This window comes from Stylophora pistillata, chromosome 4 (genome assembly GCF_964205215.1).
Source record: "Stylophora pistillata chromosome 4, jaStyPist1.2, whole genome shotgun sequence".
In the NCBI taxonomy this organism is placed as follows: Eukaryota; Metazoa; Cnidaria; class Anthozoa; order Scleractinia; family Pocilloporidae; genus Stylophora; species Stylophora pistillata.
Window position 1 is genome coordinate 20,768,551 of NC_142522.1, and position 11,730 is coordinate 20,780,280.

Below are 11,730 nucleotides of genomic sequence, written 5' to 3' on the forward strand. Positions count from 1 at the left end.
CTTCCTGTAGGAAAAAGAAGTCGCGTGTCTCTTGGAGCTACAGCCATGGACCTTGAAGACAACCCCACATTGCACGCCGACTCTTCGCTAGTAAACGGAACGAGTTGTGCGACTGCCACTGCACTAGCACAGGTTCTGGACTCACAGGCTATATCGAGCACCTCTCTAGCAACCTTTTCTGTTACCTCTGTGCCTGGGTCGACTGGCTTGGCGGTTCTTACCCCAACACTTGATGGGACCACGACTGTAACGTCCCTACCCGGCTTTGCTCTTTCCAGTTTTGATCCCGTGGATGTAAAACACGTGGGTGATTCCAGCGAATTAGCCGTAGCGACTGTTGGGGAAGACGGCAGGTTGGTAACAAACAGGATTCTAAATTGAACTCTATAACCTCCAAGATTTTAGTTAGAGCTATTTTTTTCCTTCTGCTCAAGGGGACATTAAGAATATAAGGAGAAGGTAAAAATGATCATTGACATCATAGTATATATACATCGAGGCCCTGTTGTGTTTAGGGCCCAGTTGTTTGAAGGCCAATTAGCGCCAAACTAAGGTTAACTTTTAATCTGGGTTTCTTTATTTCTCTATTCAAGTGCCTTTTTAGGGTCATTGTCCCTATTCCTTTTTGGGCGTGCAATCATCGAATCGTAGACAAAGAGAATTAAATTGAACTTTCTTTTAAAGCTTCCAGAACTGAAATCAAATTTCATAACCCTGGGTTATTTTATCCCAGCTTTGAACAACTCAGCCCAATTGTTCAAAGAGTGGATACGATAACGCTCTCCAACGGATAAATTGTTATCGAGGGCCCAGTTGTTCGAAAGCCAATTAATGCTCACCCAAGGTTAAATTTTAATTTGGGCTTCTTCATTCCTCTGTTCAAAAGCCTTTTTACCATAAATTTCTCTATTCTTTTTAGAGCATCCAATTATCAAATTGTAGACAAAAAAATCAAATGGAATTTACTTTTAGAGCTTTCAGATCTGAAATCCGATTTCAAACTAACCCTGGGTTATCTTAACCCAGCTGTGAACAAGGTCGCTCAGCAGATAAGGGTTGACAAAATATACTGTGTTATCTGCCAGTGCCCAGTTAGAAGGTTGAGCAGCACTCACCCAAGGTCAAATTTATTCCTTTGTTCAAACACCTTTTCAGGATAATTTTCTTTATTCATTTTAGAGCATTCAATAATCAAATTGCAGGCAAAAAGAATTATACTAAATTTCTTTTAAAGCTTTCAGGTTTAAAATCAGATTTCACACTAATCCTAGGTTATCTCAACCTAGCTTTAAAATACCCAGTCAAGATAGTTGTTTACCCAGAGGATAGCATTATCCATCCTTTGAACAACCAGAGCCAATGATACTGGAAGCACTAAAATTAGATTTCACACTAACCACAGGATATCTAACCTAGCTGTGAACTACTTGGCCAAGATAGTTGTTTATCGAGGATATAACGTTATCCACCCAGCAACAACCAGAGGCCTATGATAACAGAAGTATACTCATTGCTAGCTGTAAATAAATGACTAGAGCAATTTTTTATTTTTAGCATGGTGACAACCACCAAAACAGAGGTCCTCTGTTACTAAAATTTTTCATAATTTAGCATCTGACAAAAGTAAACACAGTGTGCAACTACATGATCATAATTATATACTTCCTGGGCATTCAAGCTGCAGCACAAAATGCATTTCACAGTTATGGGACTAATTTTCAGATTCTGTTTCCATGCATCTGTATTTTTTTAAAAGTAAGTTCAAAGTTAAAGATTTTAAATGAAGTAAGTTTTATTTGACCTGCAGTTGAAATCAAGTAAAGCAATGATCTTGGTAAGTGTGCCCCAATTTAAGCAATTGGAGAAAAGAGACCTGAAAAATTCAGGCTTTGAATGGATTCAAAGCCAAACCTCCCTGATACTAGTTGGGCTCTACTACCAACTGAGTTATCAAGCCACACACTGGTTGCAAGGCAAATTTTGAAGGGTTCTTCTATCCCATAGAGGAATCTGATCACAACAAAACAGTCAAGAACTGCAATTTTGCCTTTTTTGTCCTTGATTATCAATGACAAGTCACCAAAGAATTTTGAATAGCCCTTCTAGAAGTTCCTAGAAATCATCAAGAGTCAATCTTTGAGGAGCACACTAGAACTATTTATGATTATATAACATAGATATAACTGTTATCTTGCAGAATTATCAATAAAACAAACAGATAGATAGTTTATTCTGATTAAAATCACAGCCAAGAGCTGAATTAGATTAATCATTACAATTATAGTAAAATCTAATAAAAGTATGATAAAAATATAAGAAAAAATGTTCACAAATTTACTACAATTACTATATATAAATGTGTTCATGAGTTAATCTCTTCGTCTTAGCCAGAGGAACATTAAATTTCCTCTTTCATCTCAGATGGAGTTCACAGTTATGAGGAGGCAAGAGCTTATACAGTTTATGGTCTGAGTTACAAGTGATGGAATCACTTGTTTGAAACACTTACTCGGCCTGAAAAGGAGTACACAAGTATTTTTTCATTGGAAATATTTAAGGCCCAAATCTTTTGGGAAAATACTCCCCACTCCTTTATCCCCTTACATACATATTCTCTATATTGTTCTCTAAACATTTCCTGAGGTTTTCACAAGGAGAATTTGTTTAATAATCAAAAGTTTCTTCATTGGGTGATTATTTCCTTTAATCTTGGGACTTTGCCGTGTGATTTAGGGGTGATATTTTAAGGAGAATTTAGATGATAGTCAATCTTAAGAGTCAGTGGGTTATATAGCCCATCATTAACCTTCCTATTCATTTGCTAATTTATTTATGATCTATCACAATTTGGCAGTGATTCTTAACTCAAGTGTGGCTTGTGCATTTAGTTCTTTTGTTAAAGTGTGGTTCTGTAAAGGAACATCTCTTTTTAAAATTGTTTTTAACCCATTTTATAATAATAATTTGCCAATTTATATAATGCATATTTACATGTGCTGATCAATAGCGCTTTACAACAAGGTTAAGGTTGATTCAGTTTATTCAGTTTTTTATCAGATGCCTCTGGCAGCCACTTCAGTTCATGTAACAATCTCATCTTCCCACCCATCCCACCCCAGGGGTGGACATCCATCACACAGTAATCTCGTGCATGGGAAATTAACATCTCCTACCCCTAACTCTGCAGGAGACGGAACCTATGGCTTTATGTCTTATCTGAGAAGATGAAGCAGTGTGAGTGAAGCGAATTGCTTAGGGACACAACATAGTGCCCCAGCCAGGACTTGAACCTGGGCCATCCAACCCAGAGTCCAGCACACTGACTGCTGGACCACTCACATCTTACAATTTTAACTATGTCTTTGTTATGTTTACAGTTTACATTTTACAGCTACAACTCACAATGGAGTCCCCAGTTATCATGCATCTCAAGGGAGTCAAACTTTACCAACATCTGAAGCAGATTTTGTATCTGACCTCAGTCAAGGTATACAAGGAAATTAGCCTGGCCAGTATTTGTTATAAGTATATCCTACACAGGTGAAGAGTACTTTTCCCCAGCACTCCAAGCTACAACCATTTTGGTCACCTTGACAAGTAGAGAAAAATCTGGGTCACTGACTTTGTGACATAAGTCAAAACATAGGTCACAAATTTGGGCAACCTACAGGTTGTGTCAATAACAGAATCCTCAAATCTGACTTCACCTTAATTTAGAGCAGCTGTTACCTTTGTGTTGGTTCTGATATGGGCCATATTTTAGCCAATTCACATCTACACATATTATACAACATATATAGTATTTTTAAAAAGGTTTTGTTTTTAGTTGAGATTTTGAGTGGTGGAGAAAGTGAAGGGGGCTCAGCAGAGGAAACTGTTTGTCAGGAGACTCAGACCACAACAACTGTGTCTAACTCCCATGGTGATGTGGAGAAATCAGGGGTGAGATATTTTTTTTATGACATTCCCTGTTTCACATTTCTTGGTTATAAAAAGTTCACTGTAGTCATGACTTGTTTCAATTATTCAGAAAAGTTTCACAAAACACCTGGGACAGAGGTGTAAAGTTGTAAGCTTTTCTTTTCACATTTGTGAGACTGTGTCTCAACTATTACAATTATTGAAAGTACAAAGGTTGTTTCGTATAGCCAAATTATTATTTGTACTAGCATGATAGCAAAGACACGTGCTCAGTTGATTGTGACTGAGATGACTTCAAAGCTTTTTTTATTTCCTCTTAGTAATTTCAATGAAATTTTAACAAGTACTGTAAGCTTACTCATTTGGTGATATAAACCACCCGTTGTTGTATTGTAAATATTCAGCATATCTACAGCCCAATTTCAATATTTTAAAATTCAGTGTCAAACAACAGAATTTGTTAAAAGTTTCATGAGGAACTCACCTTGACTCTCCACTTTATTACCCAGAGCCTCCTGTTGAAGTCTACAATTTTTTTGCTGAATTTTGAAAAATCAAATTGGGTTGTTTTTAAGCAAGGATGACAAGAGGGTGGGGGAATGTTTTGTTACAGTGTTCTGCAGACAAGTTTGGAGAATTTTTTAACCATCTGATTATGTTTATGAGTATCATGGTTGTACCTAGCCATTAATTGGTTGTTGTCTTTGTCTCATAAAGTACATGTATGTTCAGAAAAAGAAAGGAGGATGGCCAAAGGGAAAGAAACGTCGTAAAACATTCCGTGACAGCAATGCACCAAAGGCACCCCTAACTGGATATGTAAGATTCCTTAATGAGCAGCGTGAAAAAGTCAGAGCAGAGCGCCCAGACTTAAATTTCCCAGAAGTTACAAAACTGCTTGGTGCACAGTGGAGTAAGCTTTCTACAGAAGGAAAACAAGTATGTTTGTTTATAAATATTTGCAAGATTCTGATAATTAATGCTCCAAAATTTACATTATAGCTTGTACAGGGTGATAGAAATATCCATAAATTTTGGAACAAAGTAAAGGGAACCCAAAAGCTATTATTTTTTATCTTTTTGACTTTCATTTTTAGACTATTAGTATACCAAACCATTTATGCATAAAATTTGCATCCTTCACACAGAACAATTGTTTGTTTTCACTCACCCACTACTTCCCCTCAAATCATTGGAATTTCACTTCTTTCTGAAGAATATTTTGATTGTAATGTCTAAAACCCACTGCCCTCATCTTAACCTTCTTGGTGCAATGAAGACTTTTCCTCTGAAACAGACAGCTGCCTCCCATTTTCTGTCTCTCAGAAAGGGCTTGTGTAACCGTGACAAGACTCTGCTACTTTACTGACAAGCATGTTTACTGTAACCTGTTGTTACTTATTTTGGCTTTAGAATCTCCTGGTCCCAAGCCTGTGGGCAGACTGTTGCTTTGATTCAATTTGTGCTGGCAGAGCCCCATAATAGAATCCCATGACAGTAGCCTGCACCTTTGCTTCCTATTTTCAGGCTCATCCCTACCTTGGCATTTTTGTCCTGTTTATTACCAGTGGCCGATATGGTACAGTGTAAATGTACCAAACTGTTCTATGATATGTCTGTTTTGAACCCCAACTAGGTCTTTCTATTGGATTTCAGAATGAAGAACTTAACCATCTTTTTATACTGGAAGCCCCAATTAGGGTGTGACTGCCACAGCTATATGTCCAGTCATCATATGTGGTCTCAATCATTTTTCGTTTGAATCTATTTGGGCTCCGTCAGTTTTATAAAACAGTGCTATGCAGGTATGAAATGAATAAAAGGAGTTTATTTTTAAGCTGGCCTCTTAATGTGGGTCACAAAAAAGCTCTCTTGTGTTGATGGAGGTTGAAAATGAACAATGAGATGTTGCCTTAAGGTACGAAGGCAAAAGCAACACGCCTTCATTTGAGAGACCTCCGGGGGTAAAGGCACTGCTCAGGCACTAAATTCAAAGTTCAAATGCAAATATTAAGAATAACTTTGTGCCTACTGCAGCTATTTAATTTTTCGAATTTCAGCGATATTTAGATGAAGCAGAGAAAGATAAAGAAAGATACATGATGGAATTAGAAGCATACCAGAAAACAGATGCTTATAAGAACTTTTTGAAGAAGCAAGCGGAACGGAAAAGAAAAAGTAAGTGTATTGTTTCCTTGGTGTCGTGGCAGGTTCTATTCTTTTCATTTCACGCTCTTTTTACTGCTCCGTTGCTCTGATCTCGATTTCTTCAGGAAATGCAAGGTTAAATATGGAGCATCCTACTCGACTGAATGTGATCTCTTAATTTAGCATTTCGTCGCATGCAGTTAGTATGAGTATGGGTAACAGCTCGTTAGTTCATGACGTAGTGGTTTTCTTTCAGATCTGGAGAACTCTGACGGGTTAGATGGCTTATCAAATGGAATTGAAGTAAGTTGAAGAAAAGTTGCTCGTTTCTAGTGGCCTATGTTCGATAACAAAATAAACTACTACAACAATAAAAAAAAATAGTTTTCTTTCGCCGTTTAACTTTTTCCCCTCCATTTTTTACGTGTTTCTATCACGAAGTTGGACGATGGGACTTCGTTGAAACAGCAAGTGAACGAGAAAACTTATTTGTCGCCTCACCAATTTATTTCATGGGAAACTTATCGCAAGAGCCTCGATTTAATTTACAAGACCAAGTTTTCCTGGCTCGCTTCTTATGTATCGAACGGGGAACAATCAAGGTCACACGGCGATTTCAAATACTTTCGTTTCACGTCCTCAAGACATTTCCCAAATATAGTGTATGAAAATAAATTGCCTGTTCTATTTATTCTTCGTTTTAGCTCTGTGCAGAAGACGATCTCTATTGCAAACCTTGCAATCAGTACTTTAACAACCTTCACAACAAGAGAGAACACATCCTTGGTCGTAAGCACAAACAGACAGTGTCTGGAAAGTTAAACGAAAGTGAAGAAGAAGATGAATTACCTGGATTTAACGCTCCCGTGTTCACGGAAGAGTTCCTTAAACACAATGAAAGTATGTACACCGTAAGGTAGACGTTAAAGATAAAGTCAGCACTAAATCCTAGTGGCTCATAAATCGCGGATTCAGAATGAGGATCCGAGCTGTCCAGACTTCCCCCCCACCCCCATTAGACTTCTGAGGATTTTTTCATAACTTGTCTGAAATCAAGATTTTGCAATGACAGGATCACATTTACGACTCAACTGTCAGACTTTTTTCGGTGTAACCGCAGATTAAGGGGTGGGGGGGGTGGGGGTGAGCTTGGGTTCGTCGAAAATTAATCTGACCTCCCCCCTCATAAAAATTCTTTGATTTGTTCCAGCTCGCATCCCCGGTTCTTTTCCGGTTTTCTTTAGTATATATCTTTTGGGGGAGCAGGGGATGGCGTAGTGGTTAGAGCACTCTCCTCCCACCACTGTGACCCGGGTTCGATTCCCGGACCTGGCGTCACATGTGGGTTGAGTTTGTTGGTTCTCGTCCTTGCTCCGAGGGTTTTTCTCCGGGTCCTCCGGTTTTCCTCCCTCCGCAAAAACCAACATTCCAAATTCCAATTCGATCTGGAAACAGTGGACAAGAAGAGCCACCCAGTGGAATGTCCATTGCTAAATTATTTATTTATTATTTATTCATTTAAGGTGACCTCGGGTATTCCACTTCCCTTGAAAGGAAATGGCAACCCATCGCAATTTCTCTCCTAGTAATTCTTCAAATATCGCTCATAGTTCGCTAATACCCATTTATGCCTACGTTGAGGGTGTAAGTGTCTTTCTAAAAAAACAACGCAATGATTCGACACAATAATCCGAACCTGAACCTAAACCTTATAATCCTGAAGTTCGCGCGCTAGCCGAGTGGTCAGTGTGTCCAAACAGGAAATTACAGTGTGTAACATGACAATGTGTTATGACAACTCTTATGGTAATTGTAATCTTTATCATGCGTCTGCTTTGTTAATTCTCTTCAACTTTATTCTTAGTGCGTGAAGACGAACTGAGACAGCTTCGTAAAGCGGCCACCGAATTTGAGGAACAGAACTCACTCACCTCTAAACACGTGGAAAGCTTAAAACAAGCCATAGAAAAAATCGAAATGGAAACAAATCAACAACGAAACGCCAACATAGTATTACTCAATCATCTGAGCAATCTTCGCACAGCTCTTGTGCAAGCGTTTGCGAACTTGGTGCTTCCTGGGACCAACGAAGTTCCCACTTTAGATACTATTGACTCATATATGACTAGACTGTATTCAGTTATACTGGACTCGCCGCAAGAAAATGAAGGACTTATTAGAAATGTGCGAGAAATCGTGTCACGCCTCGGATTTCCAAAGTAAGTTGGATAGACATTAGAGCTCTTTAAGCATCGTGGAATCGAAACTATTGTTATCCCAACGCTCAATTAGCCCGTAGAATCCTAAAAACCAATGGAAACGTGGAGCATGTATGCACCTTAGTTTAAAGCGCGGGAAAATGTGATTCGTGTGCTAAAAAGTACTCGTACTAATCTCTCCTTTCGCTCGGTGATTGGTCCAGAAAATTCGCGCCAAGATCTCAACCAATCAGTCACAAGTCATACGCGTTTTCCCGCGCTTTGAGCTTTCAATCTTTACCAAATGATTCGTACCTTTCGTAGTGACTCCTGCCTACCAGAATACACCAACAGATTCTGATTATGCTCAACTTGAAAGCGTTTCTCTCGTTTCCGGGTTTACAGGAAACAACACTCTTCAGCTATGTTATGAAGTGTTGTACAGTTTATCACGAATTACATTTTTTCGTCATATTGCTTTTTGGTTTATATTTTTCAGCGATGCGGATAAAGGTCTGAATTTGACAGAATAGGATTCCATTTCCAGCCCTCGGCCTGCATCGAACTGGGGCAAGTTGCCGCCAAACGGCTCTCACGCACACGAACCAAACGAGCGACGTCCATTGATCCTAGTGGATCAACTGCAATCAGAGCAAGATTTTTCTCCGAGTTTTGAACTCGGACGGTTAAAACTGCATACACAATCAATTTGTATGGCCTCGCTGAACGACATGTGCGCGTACAAAAAATAGGCAATAATCGTCTCTATTTATTTTTTTTTCCATCGCCTCAAAGGCGTTTTATAAGAACAGAGTTGCTGAACGAAATAACTGCGAGTATACAGCGCTAAAGGAAAGTAATATCCAAAGGATAAAATAAACGAGACCTTTAGATCCAGGGACAAGTGCGACAACGGGTCAGAGATTATTATTCAAGTTAAAAGCAAAATAGTAAGGAAATATACACTTCTAGATAAATTGTACTCTTATTGGACAACGAAGTTTGCCCAAGTATTACATTGGGACTTAGAGGGCATTTCTATTGAGTGTTGAGTGCCGCAAAACCAAAACCAAACTAATCATAATAGCCAATCAGAGGAAAGGAAAATATCATAACTAGCCAATGAGAATTAAAGTAAAAGTAAGCGGACAGCTCAAAGCGCGGGAAAACACGCGTGACTAAGTCGCGATTGGGTTTGATTTTAAATCTGATTGGTTGAGATCATGGCACGAACTTTCTGGACCAATCGCCGAGCGTTGAAAAGTAAAACCAATATTATCCGTGATTACTTTCGACACTAGATTGAATATTTCTGGTTCCTGCTGTAAAAACTTTGAAAATGTTTCACGTTTAGTTATCTTGTTTTCGAGGCTAAGCCATTTTTTCAAAACTCTCTCTTCACTGTTGACGGCTACTGCTGTATAACCGCCATCTCGAACTCGTTGTCATAGTCGTAGAATAATCTAAAGGTCTCTTAAACAATTTCTCTGAGACAGAGAAAAAGAAAATATTCAAATTTTGTACACCTTAATGTGACCCCATTATAGCCGCTCACTCAAAATGAAATTTCGTTCTGAGAAATACAAATCGTTTTCCGTTCAAGATCGACTCTAGAGAGTTATCCATATTGGATGTTTGTAACTTTGAAGAGTTCATGCGTAAGTAGAGCGGAGTTATTTATGAAATCACTGTAAAGATTCTGGATTTGTTTTGATTGATAAAAAGAAAGATTCATGATTTTTAAGTGATTATGAGGTGTGTTAATCCCGTCACACTTAAGATGGCTCTATGCTGAAAATGGCTTTCACCTCGAAACTTTTGTTTCCATCTCTGAAGCTACAGAGGTCATTTTGTGATTTTACGACTATACACCACTTTCATAAATGGCCGCCGGATTCATATTCTTTTGTTTAAATTCAAATTAGCCTCACTAGCCTCGCTTGAGATAATGTATTCTTTTGAATTTTGAACTGGAGAACGAGGTCAGAAAGGCTAATTTAAATTTTAACAAAAGAATGTTAATCCGGCAGCCATTTATGAAAGTGGTCAATAGGGTGCTCTAAATCACTTAAATTCTAAATTAGAAGCCGCGAGCTCGCGACAAAGACAGAGACAGCTCAGGCCACCGACTAAGGTATCGAACCCGTCACGCTTAGCACACCACCGGTGATCTAAGCTTGCACAACGACACTAACCTTCGGCGAAGTTGCAGACCGGACCGTCTCGGGCCGTCCGTTTATGACATGATACCAGCTTATCTTGGATGGAGGGCGGAGAGAGACAATGGATGCACTTTAAACGCAAACCCCCTCCTCGTCCCCTTTTAGTCCATTTTTCCCGCACGCTGGCAGACATTTAAGCTCGTCTGACTGTAGGAGCGAAGAGACTGACTTCAAGTAGTCTACAAAAGTAAATGTTAGTCAAGAAAAAATTGATGAGTAATTATTTCAATTCAATTATGTAGCCACTGGGCTTTTTGACACGGGCGTGTGAACTGACGTCACCATCCCGAGGTAATGAAATTTAAAGTTGAAATGATATGACGAGCTGACTCTCTCAGACACACTTGTTGGTACACATACTCCCCCATCCTCCTTCCCGTGCCTCTTTGCCCCTCTGCAAGTTAGCACCGACACATTGACAATTGACATCATTGAAAGGGAGAGAGGGGCGAAAGAACTTTGGACGTTGTCATAGCGAAGTGTCCCAATTTATTATGTTTGGGAGTTTGGGTGCACTTGAAGGACAAAGAAAACCTAACTTTGAACAATCGTAAGACCTACAGGGGTACTGATATCAAAATTCTAATTTCAGGTAGTGCATCGAGATACTACAAATATCAAATAAATCGAGGATACGAAAGATTGATCTACGAGAGCTAGTCTGGTACCCAAACCTCCCGCGGCCAAGTGGTTGTTTAGTTACAGTTAAACGGTTGGATCTGGTTACGAGATTAAGAGAGAGCAATATTTGATTATTTGTCGTTTGAAGTGGTGTCTTTATTGATTTTTTAGATTTATTAGCTCATATAGAATATACATCCTTGCAAGGTTACATCTGAATAGTTCATGTCTCTGGGTTTGTCTATGCCAGAAAGAGAGGTGATTTACCCTACTGATAACGATCATAATTTCAAGTTTGGTGCCAAACAACACAAATTTGAGTCGGTAACTAAGAGTCAGTTTATACAATTCTTAACTTGGAATTTTGAATATATTGGAATCAAGTGAACTGTCATGTAAATAGTCTTAACAAAATAAACTCTGCATACAAAAAGGAAGTATAATATTGTTGAAATTGTTTGGTCAATTGGTAAATTTCACTTCCTAAATGAGGTGTGATCCAAATTTGCTAAGTTTCAATTGTGTGCTAACTGTTCTTATTTATATTTTTTTTACATTGTGTAATAAAAGTTAAGAATAAATAGTTTAACCTAGTACCAATACATTAATTACTTGCCATA

The 11,730-nt window shown here is 38.7% G+C and overlaps 1 protein-coding gene across 1 annotated transcript; it reads left to right on the plus strand.

The window, feature by feature from the left end:
* The first annotated feature begins 45 nt into the window (after positions 1–45).
* LOC111327221 (high mobility group protein 20A) lies at positions 46–10,016 on the plus strand. Its single transcript, XM_022931353.2, has 9 exons — positions 46–353; positions 3,378–3,487; positions 3,827–3,942; positions 4,639–4,860; positions 5,982–6,099; positions 6,326–6,372; positions 6,774–6,969; positions 7,934–8,288; positions 8,767–10,016. Exons 1-9 carry the CDS (start codon positions 46–48, stop codon positions 8,798–8,800), a joined length of 1,506 nt encoding a protein of 501 aa, XP_022787088.1. The 3' UTR covers positions 8,801–10,016.
* Positions 10,017–11,730: the final 1,714 nt, after the last annotated feature.